Source organism: Sapajus apella, unplaced genomic scaffold, assembly GCF_009761245.1.
Source record: "Sapajus apella isolate SASKATOON/1434 unplaced genomic scaffold, GSC_monkey_1.0 scaffold9, whole genome shotgun sequence".
Lineage (NCBI taxonomy): Eukaryota > Metazoa > Chordata > Mammalia > Primates > Cebidae > Sapajus > Sapajus apella.
In genome coordinates, this window is record NW_022436949.1 from 44,891,922 (window position 1) to 44,908,399 (window position 16,478).

General features: G+C 38.0%; 1 protein-coding gene across 1 annotated transcript in view; it reads left to right on the forward strand.

The window, feature by feature from the left end:
* UBAC2 (UBA domain containing 2) overlaps nt 1–16,478 on the forward strand; it is a 180,891-nt gene that overhangs the window by 30,695 nt on the left and 133,718 nt on the right. The window contains exons 2-4 of the mRNA XM_032277577.1: nt 4,482–4,609; nt 8,491–8,610; nt 9,637–9,746. Of these exons, the coding sequence (XP_032133468.1) occupies nt 4,482–4,609; nt 8,491–8,610; nt 9,637–9,746 (358 nt within the window). The remainder of the gene's footprint in view (nt 1–4,481; nt 4,610–8,490; nt 8,611–9,636; nt 9,747–16,478) is intronic.

Genomic DNA, 16,478 nt, shown 5'->3' on the forward strand with positions numbered 1-16,478 from the left:
CCCCAACATTCCCCATTCCCTAACAGGGATCCTTAGAGAAATTCTAGGTCTCGGGCAGGGAGAGTACAGGAGGGCGTAAAGCAAGGACAAAATGGGTAAGTGGGGCAGCCAGAGCAGGCATGGAGGGCCATGGTTGAAAGGCCACAGGAGCTGGTCAGAGGGCTTCCACCCAGACAGTTAGAATGTTGGAAAAAGAATGCAGCTGATTGTAACACAATGACTAAGTAAAAATCCATGAGTGTAGAGTGATACCGAGATACAAGAAGAATGAAGACAGAATGCCAGCTAAGAAATATAAAAGCAGTGACAGAATTATCAAAATTATCATTATGTAATTCCCAGTGTAAGTCTTAATTGTAAACTTTTTCACAATAAAATGATGGGAGAATACAACTGTATTAAGAGAAAAAAGGCAGTGTTTTTGGTTCTTGATGAAGCTTAAGTGTTTCATTATTTGACGGAAATCTCTGCCATGTTTTTGTAACCAAATCTGCTGGTACCACTTGAGTTCTCAAGACTAGTCTTTTGATACTATGAATATTACAGGGTTATTATATGAAGTAATTATTTCCAAGGAAAACATGTTAATTTAGCAGTTTCCTAGATTTAGATTCACTTTATATTTCTGAGCTCCCATCATAGGCCAGACACTGTGCTAGCCATTTCTACATCCGTTACCTCACTTCATTCTTAGCGTAACCCTGAGAATTAGGTCAGATGAGGTGACTGAAGCTCAGAGAGGTCAGATGCTGTGTCCAATGACAAGCATCAGTAAGTGTGAAAATGAGGGTTCGAGCCCAAGTCTTCTGGGCCCCAGGTCCTTTCCCTTCTCATAGTGCTTGTTCTGTCCCATGGATTAGCTCAGCAGGTAGCTTCAGGGGCTTGTTTTCAGGGCCTATGAAAGAGGAAAGCACGAAAACACAAAGGTGGAACCAAGGAAGACCAGGAGGGAGAGGAGAGGCTACCCAGATGTCTCACAATAGTGCATATTTTGATTAAATGACATACTTGGAGGAAATGTTCCTTAGTAGGTAAAAGCTGACATTTTGTTGTATTGGGAAAAAAAGTGAGCTAGAAGAAAACATATTTGCTTTTTTTTTTCTCTCATATCAGAGGGAAGAGAGAAGACATTTATAGTTCCTAAAATAACCTTAGTAGTATAATTCTTTCATACTTAATATGTAAATGATTAGATCAAGGAGGAAGAGGGCTGTGACTGCTTTAGTGCAAGGCAGAGGTTACACTAGGCTCCCCTGGAAAACTGACCTGGGCTCCAACTGTACTCATGGTGGAAAATCTCAGGAGGCCACTGCAGACAGCAGTGTTAACACTTTGGTTTCTTTTAATTTTTTAAAAACAAAACACCTAGGAACAATTTAACCAAAGTTGTGAAATATATGTACAAGGAAAATTGTCAAACACTGATGAAAGGACTTGAAGAACACACAAAAAATGAAAGGGTATTCCATGCTTATGGATTGGAAGAATTAATATTTTTAAAATGGCAATACTACCTAAAGCAATTTACAGATTCAATGCAATCCTGTCAAAATATCAATGACATTCTTCACAGAAATAGAAAAACACATCCTAAAATTTATATGGAACCACAAAAGACTCTGAGTAGCCAAAGTAATCCTGAGCAAAAAGAATAAAGTGAAATACCACACTACCTGACTTCAAAATATACTGCAGAGTAACCAAATCAGCAGGATACTGACATAAAAGCAGACACATAGACCAGTGGAGCAGATTAGGAAACCCAGATACAAATGCATGCATTTGCAGCCAACAAAGGTGTCAAGAACATACGATGGAGAAGGGACAGTCTCTTCAAAAAATTTGTGCTGGGACTGGATGCAGTGGTTCATGCCTATCATCCTAGCCCTTTGGAAGGCTGAGGTGAGAGGATCACTTGAGACTAGGAGTTTGAAACCAGCCTGGGCAACATGACAAGACCTTATCTCTACAAAAAAAAAAAAGCCGGGTGTGGTAGCTTGTGCCTGTAGGTCCAGCTGCTACTAGGGAGGTAGTAGGATCACTTGAGCCCAGGAGTTCAAGGCTGCAGTGAGCTATGGTCATGCCACTGGACACCGGTATGAGTAATAGAGTGAGACTCTGTCTCAAAAAAAATTGTGCTGGTAAAACTGGCTAACCATATGCAGAAAAATGAAAGACCCATATTTCTTAATATATGTAAAAATCAAAGGAAATGGATTACAGACTTAAGTCTAAGATCTGAAACTATGAAACCGCTAGCAGAAAATGTTGGAGAAATGCTCCAGGACATTGCTCTAGGCAAAGATTTTTTTGTGTTAAGACCTCAAAAGCACAGGCTGACAAAGGAAAAATAGACAAATGGGATTACCTCAAACTAAAAAGCTCCTGTTGCACAGAAAAAGAAAGTCAACAGATAACCCACAGAATGGGAGAAAATACTTGCAATACTTGCAGATTAATCCGTCTGACAAGGGATTAATAGCCAGAATTTGTAAGGAGCTCAAACAACTCAATAGCAAAAACCCAAATAATCCCATTTAAAAGTGGGCAAAAGATCTGAATAGACATTTCTCAAAAGATGACATACAACTGGCCAACAGGCATATGAAAAGATACTCCACATCACTGATCATCAGAGAAATGCAAATGAAAACCGCAATGAGCTATTTCACAAATATTTCACAATGAGCCATGAATTAGAATAGCTTTTATCAAAAAGACAGGAGTAGCAAAGGCTGGCTGCCAGATGCGGCGGCTCACACCTGTAATCCTAGTACTCTGGGAGGCCGAGGTGTGTGGATCACCTGAATTCAGGAGTTCAAGACCAGCCTGACCAACATGGTGAAACCCTGTCTCTACTAAAAATACAAAAATTAGCTGGGTGTGGTGGCGGGCGCCTGTAATCCCAGACTCGGGAGGCTGAGGTAAGAGACTCGCTTGAATCCTGGGGGATGGAGGTTGCAGTGAGCTGAGATCACACCACTTCATTCCAGCCTGGGTGAAAGACCAAAACTCTCTACAAAACAAAACAAAAAAAACCCAAAACGCAAAATAAACAGAGGCTGGCCAGGATGTGGAGAAAGGGGAACCCTAGTACACTGTTGGTGGAAATGTAAATTAGTACAGTCACAGGGGAAAACAGTATGGAGATTCTTGAAATAGTATATGATCCACTACTTGATATATATTCAAAAGAAAGGAAATCAATATATCAAAGAGATATCTACACTCCCATGTTTATTGTAGCACTATTCACAATAGCCAAAATGTGGAATCAACTTAAGTGTCCATCAATGCATGAATGGAAAAAAATGGATGAATGGATAAGGAACACACACACACACACAGAGGAATATTATTCAGCTGTAAAAAAGAATTAAATCCTGTCATTTGCAGCAGGATGGATGGAACTAGAAGACATGTTAAGTGAAATAAGCTTAGAACAAAATGACAAAGATTGCATGTTCTCACTCACACATGGGAGCTAATATAGTGGATCTCATGAAAATAGAGAGTAGGCTGGTGGTTATCAGAGGCTGGGAAGGGTAGGAGGGAGAGGAGGATAAAAAGAGGTTGATTAATGGGTACAAACATACACTTAGAAATAAGACTTGGTGTTCAGTAGATCAGTGGGGTGTCTGTAGTTGACACTAATCTATTGGATGTTTCAGAATACCTGGAAGAGAATAATTCAGTGTTCCTAGCTTAAAGAAATAGTTGCCCAGGCCGGGCGTGGTGGCCCAAGCCTGTAATCCCAGCACTTTGGGAGGCCAAGGTGGGAGGATCACTTGAGCCCAGGAGTTTGAGACCAGCCTGGCCAGCATGGCGAAATGTGGTCTTCTCTAGTAAGAATACGAAAATTAGCTAGGTGTGGTGGCATGTGCCTATAATCTCAGCTACTCAGGAAGCTGAGGCAGGAGAATCCCTTGAACCTGGGAGATGGAATTTGCAGTGAGCTAAGGTCGCGCCACTGCACTCCAACTTGGGCGACAAGTGAGACTCCATCTCTGGATGTGATTATATGAATGTATCAGATTATCACATGTAATCCCAAAATATGTTCACCTAATACGTATCAATTACAAAATAAAACTTAAAAATCTATTTATATGTATGAATTTTTTGCCTACTCAGGAGCTAACTGGCTGATTGATAGAAAACACACTTCTCTTATTTCTTTACACTTGGGTAACCATTTTCTGAAAGGTGTTTCTATGGAAGTTCTGGCTGTAAACTTGGTCTCATTTAAGAGCCAACTGACAGTGAAGCCCTGCCAGTGCATTCTGCTTGTTTCCAGCGTCTTTTGATCACTTACTTCCACAGGTCAATGATTTGAAAATGGATGTTAGAACTAAATTTCAGAGTTTCTGGACTTTGTCTTCATTCTGATTTAAAAGAAGCAAATTCTCTTGCTTTTCATCCATGTGGTTTTTTAAATCTTAGGAACAATCATTCTGAAAGTGGTTTCCTTTTTCCTCCAGACAAGGCACCCCTGTCGAAGAGCCTTCTGCTGGTGCCCAGTGCCCTCTCCCTCCTCCTGGCCCTTCTCCTGCCTCACTGCCAGAAGCTCTTTGTGTATGACCTCCACGCAGTAAAGAATGACTTCCAGGTGAGCTCTGCCTCACTGGCCCCTCAGAAGAGAGAGGACAGTTTTTTTTTTTTTTTTCTCTAGATTTGCTTTTTCTTCCTACTATTAGTCCCTCAAAGCCCCCAGTTTGTAAGAAATATTTATTATTAATATTTCATTGAGAAACTTTTCTAGTTGTATTTATTGAGCAAAGCAGAGAATAATGAAGCAATGGCAGTATTTCCTTTTATTAGGTATATTTGTTTTCAGTTTCACTTTTTACTGAGAGAAATGCAATTTATAACTTCAAGGGAATTAAAAACAGTGCTAAATCTTTTTTTAATGTTCAATATGCATACTTAGCTTTGCCAAAACCTTGTCTCAATTTGAATATTTGCTTACAGGAGCTAGGCTCTGTCAGCTGTATCAGATTATGAATTTATGATACTTTTACAGTGATGGTTAAATGGAGTAGGAAATTTCTCTTGAGTTTCTGCTATGGGAAGGAGCAGAAGTTGTCGTTTTCAAGGTTTCTAGACTGATCTCGTTGAAAATACTGGTGCTGGGTTCTTGTGTATGAATTGGAGTGGTAGTAAAAATTCTAGTATATGACTGCCACGCTTTCTTTGCTTAACACAAGCCCATTTTAGCATAATAATCCATTTCTTGAACACTGACACCTTTTCTGCATAGTGATGTAATTAATACCATTTCTCAAATTGGCTTCAGCTTCCTGTGCAGGTCTTTCAGTTATTTATCCATATTACTGATTTCTCAGAAGATAGTATAGCTTCTGTATTATTTCAGTTGCTATAATGCAGTCGTTCTCAACACTGGGCGCACATTAGAATCACCTAGAAAAACTTAAGAGATCTGTCTCCATATCTACACTTATGTATAGGTATAATTTATATCTAGATTTATATAAACCCAGTATCTCACCCCAGAACAACAGTCAAAGAGTCTCGTGGTGGGACCTGGACATTGCCGTCTTTTTAAAAACAACCCCCAGGGGATTCTAGTGTATGGCCAGTTTTGAGGACCACTAATGTAAGGGGCCCTGGGCCTTGGGTTGGTACCTTCCTAATTTCTGGAGTTAATTTGGTTCATTTGGCTAAGCTCACTCTGTGGGCATCTGTGCTTTAAAGGTGGTGACCTGCTTGGTTAGAAGAGGACCACTCTACTGTCCAGGAATGGGAATAGCCGCATCAACATTGCCACTGTTAAAACACCTAAGAGGCTCTCAGTGTGTATTCATGAGAGATACAGGAGTTTCAGTTCTGCCTTGGGAAATCTAAACACACATATACATGTAAGAACATGAGTCTGTAGGACACAGGTGTACATGACATCCTCGGGGGCGATAAAGGAAGTAGGGACCAGTGTTGGGGCATAGCTCTGGAGAGTCTGAGGGATGTGAGCTTTCAGTTTGGTCTGAAAGAAGGGGTGACTGTGAATTAGCAGTGAAGAGGGAGAAGGGCATTTTACTTCAGGAAGTAACATGAACTTCAGACCCTTAGGAGTATGCTACAGGATGCATGTTTTGAGATGAACCCAGGATAAGTCCAAGAGGGGCAGTTGATGAAGGGCTTTATATTGCAAGTTCTGAATCTCCCAGATTTTGGCAATTAATGCAAAGGTACAGTCAGTTTTCTTTAGGTTGACTTGCAGAAGCAGTGCTTTGCTGAGTGCAAGCCAGTTATCAGTCTTTAGGGGGCATTCACCTGCATAATAATATGCAGTGGTTTATTCTTATACCATCTCTCACAGTTTTGTGTCCTTGAGCATGATTGCAACACATACATTATTTAAAACTGTAGCTGGCAGCTTTATTTTCATTAACTGGAAAACATGGGGTTCTAGAAATGCAGTTAGTTGTATTTTAGCAATTGTAAAGTCTCAATTTCCTTAATCCCCAGATTTTCTTAGTGGCTCTCAGAGCTTGTCCCTGAATATTTTCATTGTAATATTAAATGTGGGGATAGAGGACTTGGAGCTGCCTCTTACGGTTTTTGAATCTGGTGTTCTGCAGAGATGACAGTCATCATCATCTGACACTGGTAAAGTACTTGACAGTTTCATATGTGCTCTCACGTGTACTGCTTCATTGATCATATTGATGGACGTATATGCAGCCTGAAGTTTCAGTGTGACTCTGGTACTGTTTCTCCTTGAGCCCAGCTATGGCCTCAATACAGCCTGGTAGGCAGCCATTCTCAGGTCAGCTGGGCTGGCGGCTGAGATGAGCTCTCATAGCTAGTAAAATCATGACAAAGACTCTGCCTAGTGTCTTGATTGGAGTAGAAACATATATGACATGTTTTGACAGTTGATATGGTTAGACTTCTTATTTGTATTCTTATTTCTGTTGGCAAGAGCACAGGTTATATGACTTTAGACAAATTCTCTGTGCCACTTTTTCCTTATCTTAAGACAGAGTTGGCTGGGCGTGGTGGCTCATGCCTGTAATCCCAGCACTTTGGGAGGCCAAGGCAGGCAGGTGGATGGATTGCTTGAGCCCAGGAGTTCAAGACCATCCTGAGTAACATGGCAAAACCCCATCTCTACAAAAAATACAAAAATTAGATGGGTGTGGTGGTGCATGCCTGTAGTCCTAGCTACTCAGGAGGCTGAGATGCAAGTATTGATTCAGTTCAGTAGGTTGAGCCTGCAGTGAGATGTGATCATTTAAGACCCTGTCTTAAAAAAAAAAAAAAAAAAAAGGAGTTAACATTACCAATGTTCACAGCAGCATTATTCACAGTAGCAAAAAGGTAGAAACTCAAATTATACATACCGTAGAATACTATTCAACTATAAATGAGAATGAGATTTATACATACTTTACTATGAACCTTGAAAATACGCAAAGTGAAATGAGCAAATGTAAAAGGAGAAATATATGATCTTACTTACATGAGGTATCCAGTATAAACAAACTCACAGAGACATAAATAGAAAATTGTTCCCTGGGGCTAAGGCAGGAGGGAGCAGGGAGTTAGCACAGCGTTTCTGTCTGGGATGATGAAGAACTCTGAAAATAGATAGTGGTGATGGTTGTATAACGTTGTGAATTTGCTTAATACCACTGAATTGTTTACTCAGGAGTTAAAATCATAAATATTATATCTGTTTTACTACAATAAAAATACAAAGAAAAGGTGGGATTAATATTTGTTTTACCTATCACATAAGGTAATTGTGAAGAGGAAATAAGATTAGAATGTTTGTTCAATATCATTGGGATTATCTTTAAAAATCGGAAAAATGTTTAAGCAGACTCAAAATAGGCTGTTGAGTAGCTCCTCTGATTTTTAAAGATAATCCCAATGATATTGAACAAACATTCCCTTATATGTTTTTTATGCAACTAGAAGTTGGGTGAAACAATGATTTAAATAAAGTAATATTTCAAACAGAGTCATATTTAGCAGCAGTTACCATAAATTACTTTCTGCATAGTTGCTATGAAGTAGGTTGATGATTAAAATTAAGCTCAGAAATGTATATTTTTGAGTTTATACCTAAGTTGTTTTTCAGTTACAAGTTTGTCTTATTCAATAGTATAAAAATGAACATTTGTTATCCTTTCATTCTACCTTATGTATATACTTTTTAAAAATCTTACCAAACACAATCCTAAAATTTCTTACAGGCAGTTTTTGGTTAATGAGAGTATGTTTTCTTATTATAAGCACAAAAAAAATGCAAGTACTTTTTGTGCTACTGTTGGAAGAAACTTTTACTGTGAGAGACTTGAACATGTTTCTTAGAGAATATACATATATAGTTTTCCTTTTGTGTGTGCATTATGATTTTGTTGAGAGTATTCAAAATAGGCAGTGTAAACATGATAAATTTGCTAAGGAACATACCTGAACAATCTTACCCTTGTTTATTTTTCTTTTTTAAATCCCATCTAGATTTGGAGGTTGATATGTGGAAGAATAATTTGCCTTGATTTGAAAGATACTTTCTGCAGTAGTCTGCTTATTTATAATTTTAGGATATTTGAAAGAAGATATGGAAGCAGAAAATTTGCAGTAAGTTTTTATGTATTTTGCCCTTGCTGCTTAGGCTATAGAAAAAAATTTTGTTTAAATGGGTTTTATTTTGTTAAACTTGGTGTTATTATTTACAATTGTCTTTTTAATTAATTCTGCATCTGATTTGAGGCACATGGACATTAACCAAAGAAAATTTTAAAATGTAAGATACTAGCATAATAATAATGATGATAATGTGTTATATTATTTGTGAATAGCTAATACAAATTTTAATACTTTGACTTTAATAAAATTATAATTTATTTTGCATAGTGGTTTGTGTTTTAGTTAAAAAATATATCTTCAGCATACTTAAAAATTACGGATATTAATACATTTGAGCAATATGGTTTTACTACGCCCATTTTCAAAAATCCGTTTTAATATAAACAAGTAATTTTCATCATTTGTTAGCCTTTCTTTCTAGCTTATGTGTGTAATTTTAAAAAAATCTTACTAAACACAATCCTAAAATTTCTTACAGGCAGTTTTCTGTTATCTTAATGAGAATATGTTTTCTTTTTTTTTTTTTTTTTTTTTTTGGGACGGAGTTTCGCTCTTGTTACCCAGGCTGGAGTGCAATGGCGTGATCTTGGCTCACCGCAACCTCCGCCTCCTGTGTTCAGGCAATTCTCCTGCCTCAGCCTCCCGAGCAGCTGGGACCACAGGCACGCGCCACCATGCCCAGCTAATTTTTTGTATTCTTAGTAGAGATGGGGTTTCACTGTTGACCAGGATGGTCTCGATCTCTTGACCCCGTGATCCACCTGCCTCGGCCTCCCAAAGTGCTGGGATTACAGGCTTGAGCCACCGCACCCAGCCCAAGAATATGTTTTCTTAATCACAAAAAAAAAATTCAAGTACCTTTCGTGCAGCTTGCACGAAACACACACACATACACACACACACACACACACACACACACAAATACATACACACCTCTGAGCTCATTCTAGCTGAATAAATGTTTCTTTATTTTTAGGAGACTCATCTCTATAATTTTTCTGCTGTTTTATTTTGTAGTCCTTTTTGCTGGGTTCCTGGGTTTTGTCAGCCTTATTTGACCTCCTCCTCGTTGAAGCTATGCAGTATTCCTTTGGCATCACTGCAGCTAGTAATTTGCCTTCTGGATTGTAAGTAGCGCTTAAAGATTGACTTAATTTAGAACTACTTGAATCTGATATAAAGTATTATTATATGTGAAAGTCAGTAAAAGAATATTTTAAACTTCTAGATATAGTAAAATTGATTTCATATGTAAAAATGTCCACTATATGCCTACATTTTCATTATGTTCTTGAAATAGAATCAGTTTTACATTAATTTTTTAAAAATTATTTTTGAGACAAAGTCTTGGTCTGTCACCCAGGTTGGAGTGCAATGGCACGACAAACCTCTGCCTCCTGGGCTTAAGGGATTCTCCTGCCTCAGCCTCCTGAGTAGCTGGGACTAAAGGCACATGCCACCATGCCTGGCTAATTTTTGTATTTTTTTAGTACAGACAGAGTTTCGCCACGTTGGCCGGGCTGGTCTTGAACTCCTGACCTCAGGTAATCCACCTGCCTCGGCCTCCCAAAATGCTGGGATTACATGTGTGAGCCACTGCACCTGGCCACATTAGTTTTTGGTTTTTTTTTTAGCTTTGAAATTTTGTGTTTTGGAGAATTTCTTAAATGAATTTCCTATTCTGGTCCTGATAGAATTCGTTTTGTGTGTTTTTATAGTGAAATTTGTCTTTGTAATTTTATGAACTAAACACAAAAATATGAAGTTTAATTAGATTAGGAAACAAAATTAATTTGTTTGAGGTTAAGCTTCTGAAGAATGATTTTTTAAAAGCTGATAATATTTTATACACTTCCATCAAACATAAATTAAAGCCAGCGTATAGGTTATAACTTTGTAGACAACCTGCAGAATGTGTATACTTTCATATTACGTTGATCTTTAAAAAAACAAAAAACATGTATTAGTGTGTGAAGTAACTAGAATCTAGGAGCAGAGTTGGCAGAGTAAGATTCCATCTCAAAAAAAAAAAAAAAAACAGGCTGGGTTTGGTTGGCTCATGCCTCTAATCCTAGCACTTTGGGAGGCTGAGGCAGGCAGATCATGAGGTCAGGAGTTGAGACCATCCTGGCCAGTAAATATAAAAATTAGCTGGGTGTGGTGGCACGCGCCTGTAGTCTCAGCTACTCTGGAGGCTGATGCAGAAGAATTGCCTGAACCCAGGAAACGGAGTTTGCAGTGAGCCGAGATCACATCACTGCACTTCATCCTGGGCGACAGAGCAAAACTCCATCTCAAAAGCAAACAAACAAAAACCAAAAACCATATATTGGTGTGTGAAATAATGTGAATCTAGGAGCAGAGTTGTTAGCACATATAAATGACCTCCAAGCATCTGAATTAAGTGTCTGAGACACTATTTGGGAAATAAGGTAGTATGAAATGTAGACACCAAATATTTAAAATTCAGTGTGTGTACTATCTTCATTCTTCTTTTAATTTTAAATATGTGTTTGGAGAACTATTAAGCTGCTGTATGTATCTTGATTCAAATTCACTTTGAATCCCTATTTAAAAATTAGTGTTCTAGTAAGTTTCATACCTGCATTGTTAATATTTACAGTGTAGCTGCCCTTTGTGAATTATAGTTGGTGTGAATATCCATGAATGTTGACCTTTAGCTATTTTATTAATGTATGATTCTGAATAATATTTGAATGGAGGCATAAAGTTCTGTGTCATAATTAGCATGCAGTTTGAATTCCACAGGTGGTCATTGTAATTAGACTGATAAGTTGACTATTCTGTTGTGGAAAATAGTGTAGTCATCAGGAATGATTCCACGTTGATTCAGGAAAGCAGCAGCATTGCTAAATCATCAGTTTTCCCCAAAACATCTGTTATCAGGCCAGTTCTTTTTGGTTCCCTGTACAGCCCACTGAGTGATAGGAGGTGTGTATATCTGTGTTAGAATAAATTTTGGAGATGGATAGTAACTTAGCATTAATTCTTATTTACACTGTCCCCTTGTCTGATGACAATTCTTTTTCCTGCTGTACAGAAAATTGAATGACAATAGAACCTTCATATTCATTTATTTAATTAGGAATCCTGTTAACAAGCACATAAAACAAAGATTGATTCGATTTTGAAGTTGATGGGAATATTTTTGCTTACTCTTAGAAAAGAGAAGGAATTTATGTACTTAAATCTCAGTTTGTAGCTTGTAGCAAGAGTTACAAACTTGAATAAATTGTAACATTGTAGCATCCCCTTTGAAAGACACTATAAATGTTAACTCAGCCACATCCTGAATGAGAATATCTCTCTTTCTTTTCAAGTCACAAAACATTACAGTATATAGTATGACTTTTTTTAATCTTGAGGCTTTCTCAAACATAGACTTCTTGGAACACAGTTCAACAAGTAAACTTTGTATTCTGTAAATATATCTCTTAAAAACATTATTATTATTTGGTAGAGAAAAGATTTTGCTATGTTGTCTAGGCTGGTCTTGAATTTCTGGGCTCAAATGATCCTCCTTTCTCGGCCTCCCAAGGTGCTGGGATTGCTGGTATGAGCCACTGTACCCAGCCACAAATATATCCTTTATGGAAACTACTGTTTCTTTGTTTAAATCAATGTGCTTCATGGACACAGGGAGGGGAACATCACACACCGGGGCTCATCAGGGGGTGTGTGAGAGCATTAGGACAAATACCTAATGCATGCAAGGCTTAAAATGTAGATGACGGATTGATAGGTGCAGCAAACCACCATGGCACATGTATACCTGTGTAAGAAACCTGCACGTTCTGCACATGTATCCCAGAACTTAAAGTTAAAAATAAAAAAAGCAATGTGCTTTACAACTTGCAGTGTTTTTCACCTAATATCTAATATTTTTCTTCTCCATCAGTACCAAATTTATCTGCACTCTCTAAAGTTTTTTTTTGTTTTTGTTTTTTGAGATGGAGTCTTGCTCTGTCTCCAGGCTGGAGTGCAGTGGCATGATCTCAACTCACTGCAACTTGTGTCAACTGCGTTCAAGTGATTCCCTTGCCTCAGCCTCCTGAGTAGCTGGGACTACAGGCGCGCACCACCATGCCCAGCTAATTTTTTGTATTTTGGTAGAGATAGGGTTTCACCATGGCCAGGATGGTCTCGATCTCCTGACCTCGTGATATGCCCACCTTGGCCTCCCAAAGTGCTGGGATTACAGGTGTGAGCCACTGCACCTGACCTACAGTTCTTTACTTCCTATTCTCTTTTTTATTTTTAACCTCACCACTGTAGGAACTTCTCTTATAATGGTCACCAGTGGCCGCCTAATTTCTAAAGCCACTGGTCATCCTATTTAATCTTTCAGTAGCATATTAAATGCTTTTAACCTCTCCTTATTTCGTGAAACTGCCTGCTCTCTTGAGACCCACAAACTACTCCCTCCTAGTTCTTTTCAACCTTAGTTACTGTATACAGCTCTTTTCTCAAGTTTTTTTGGGCTATCTTGCCCACCCTTTTGATTTCAACTACAGTGAACATCTGTTGTTTGCTTCCCAGCTCTCTATTTCCAATCCATATTACTCTCCTGATCTTTCTGGAGTCTTATTTCTTTTCTTTCTTTTATTTTTAGAAATGGGGTCTTATTCTGTTGGCCAGTCCTGGAGTACATTGGTGAGATCATAGTAGCTCACTGTAACCTCAAAAAAACTACTGGGTTCAAGCAATCCTCCCAGCTCAGCCTCCTGAGTAGCTGTGATTATAGGTGTGCCACCATGCCCAGCTAATTTTTTTTTTTTTTTTTTTTTTTTGATACGGAGTTTCACTCTTGTCACCCAGGCTGGAGTGCAATGGCGTAATCTCTGCTCATTGCAGTCTCTACCTCCTGGGTTCAGGCAATTCTCCTGCCTCAGCCTCCTGAGCAGCTGGGATTACAGGCACCTGCCACCATGCTTGGCTAATTTTTTTTTATATTTTTAGTAGAGATGAGGCTTCACCATGTTGGTCAGGCTGGTCAGGAACTCCTGACCTCAGGTAATCTATCTGCCTAGGTCTCCCAAAGTGCTGGGATTACAGGTGTGAGCCACTGCACCTGGCCAATTTTTTTTTTTTTTCTTTGTTATTTTGTTTTTTGTAGAGATGAGGTCTTGCTATTTTGCCCAGGCTGGTCTCAAACTCCTGGCCTCCAGCAATCCTCCTGCCTTGGCCTCCCAAACTGCTGGGATTATAGGCGTGAGCCACCATGCCTGGTCTAGAGTCTTATTTCCTAATGATTTATAGATTCAAAGAAAACTCGTGTTCAGAAGTTCTCTTCTCTTCTGGCTTCCTCTCTATCCTCTTTCCCTCTTTTTTCTTATTTTAGTTAGCATCTACTTGGAATCATGCAAGCTAGAAATCTTTGTCTTTTCTTGTCAGTGCAGTAGGTCACTGACGCTGTTTTTGTATTTTGAAATTTGAGCTTTCAGATTCAGGGGGAACACGTGCAGGTTTGTTATATGAGTATATTGCATGATGCTGAGGCTTGGGGTACAGATGATCTGGTCACCCAGGTAGTGAGCATAGTACCCAGTAGTTAGTTTTTCAACCCTTGCTTCCCTTCCTCCTTTCTCTCTCTAATAGTCCCCAGTGTCTATTGCTCCCATCTTTATGTCCATGTGTACCCAGTGTTTAGCTCTCACTTTTAAGTGAGATCATGTGATATTTGGTTTTCTGTTTCTGCATTAATTTATTTAGGATAATGGCCTCCAGCTGCATACATGTTGCTGCAAAGGACATGATTTTGTTCTTTTTTATGGCTGCATAATATTCCATGGTGTATATATACCATATTTTCTTTATCCAGTCCGTTGTTGATGGTCTCCTAGGTTGATTCCATATCTTTGTTATTGTGAGTAGCTCTGTGATGAACATGTGAGTACATATGTCTTTTTGGTAGAATGATTTATTTTCTTTTGGCTGTGTACCCAGTACTGGGATTGCTGAGTTGAATGGTAGTTCTTAGTTCTTTGAGAAATCTCCAAACTGCTTTCCCTAGTGGCTGAACTTATTTACCTTCCCACCAACAGTATATTAGTATTCCCTTTTCTCACTTACATGCAACAGTGTATAAGTTTCCCTTTTCTTCCCAGATCTCACCAGCATCTGTTGTTTTTTGGCTTTCTAATAGCCATTTTGACTGGTGTGAGAAGATATCTCATTGTGGTTTTGATTTGCATTTCTCTGATGATTACTGATGAGCATTTTTTCACGTGTGTTGACTGCTTGTGTGTCTTCTTCTGAGAACTGTCTGTTCCTATCTTTTGCCCCCTTTTTAATGGGGTTATTTGTTTTGTGCTTGTTGAATCAAGTTCCTTTTAGATTCTGGATATTAGACCTTTGTCAGATGCATAGTTTGTGAATAGTTTCTCCCATTTTATAGGTTTTGTTTACTTTGTTGATAGTTTCTTTTGCTGTTCAGAAGCTCTTTGGTTAAAATGGGGCCCTACTTGTCAATTTTTGTTTTCATTGCAATTGCTTTTGAAGACTTAGTTACAAATTCTTTCCCAAGGCTGATGTCCAGAATGGTGTTTCCTAGGTTTTCTTCTAGGATTCTTAGAGCCTGAGGTCTTGCACTTAAACCTTTAATCCATCTTGAGTTAATGTTTGTATTTGGTGCAAGGTAAGGGTACAGTTTCATTCTTCTACTATGACTAGCCAGCTATTCCACCACCATTTATTGAATAGGGAATCCTTTCACCACTGTTTATTTTGTGAACTTTGTTGAAAATCAGATGGGTGTAGGTGTGAGACTTTATTTCTGGGTTCTCTATTCTGTTCCACTGGTCTGTATGTCTGTTTTTGTACCAGTAACCATGCTGTTCTGGTTATAGTTTAAACTATATTTGAAGTATAAGCCTTATACTTTGAACTCAGATAATGTGATGCCTCTGGCCTTTTTTTTTTTTTTTCCCTGCTTCAGATTGCCTTGGCTATTTGGGCTCTTTTTTTGGTTCTATGTGAATTTTAGAAGAGTTTTTTTTCTAATTCTGTGAAAAATGACATTGTATTTTGCTAGGAATACCCTTGAGTCTGTAGATTGCCTTGGGCAGTATGGCCATTTTTTGTTTTCATTGCAATTCCTTTTGAAGACTTAGTCACAAATTCTTTCCCAAGGCTGATGACTAAGCTCTTCTTATCAAGACAAACTATGGCAGAGAACTTTTCTGTCTAATAAATTTAAGCGTAGATTCTTCTCTATGGCTGAGAGTTGACCCTTACTATGTATATGTGTAAAATAAACCTACATATCAAATACAGGTGTTGTTTTTCTTGTTTTATAAATAATTGTGTGTTAAATATATGCAAGATATATAAATAATATATAAAGATATATAATATCTATAAAGATACTTAATGTATATAAAATATATAAAGATAAATATTACTCATTTGATTATTAAAACTAAAATCTTTGTGTTTTTCTCTTTATTGAGAAACTTCATCTCAGTACCACCTCATGTAGCTCTAAGAGCGTTTACATTATCTAAACATGTTTGCTTTTTATTATTGAAAAATCAGTGTTTGATATGAAAGAACTGACCTTGGTTTCTAGGTATTGTTCTTCAGCTAAGCAAGTCACATAACCTCTTTGGACTTCAGTTTTTTATATTTCAAACAGAAGAATTATACCAGAAGATTGTCCAAGGGACCTTCTAGTGCAAAAATGCTATTTTATGATTAGACTTTTTTTCATTTTTTAATCTTTTTTTTTTTGTTTCTAAAGAATATGAATTTACCTGTTATTTCCAAAAATCAATCTTTCTTTCTTTCTTTCTTTCTTTCTTTCTTTCTTTCTTTCTTTCTTTCTTTCTTTCTCTCTC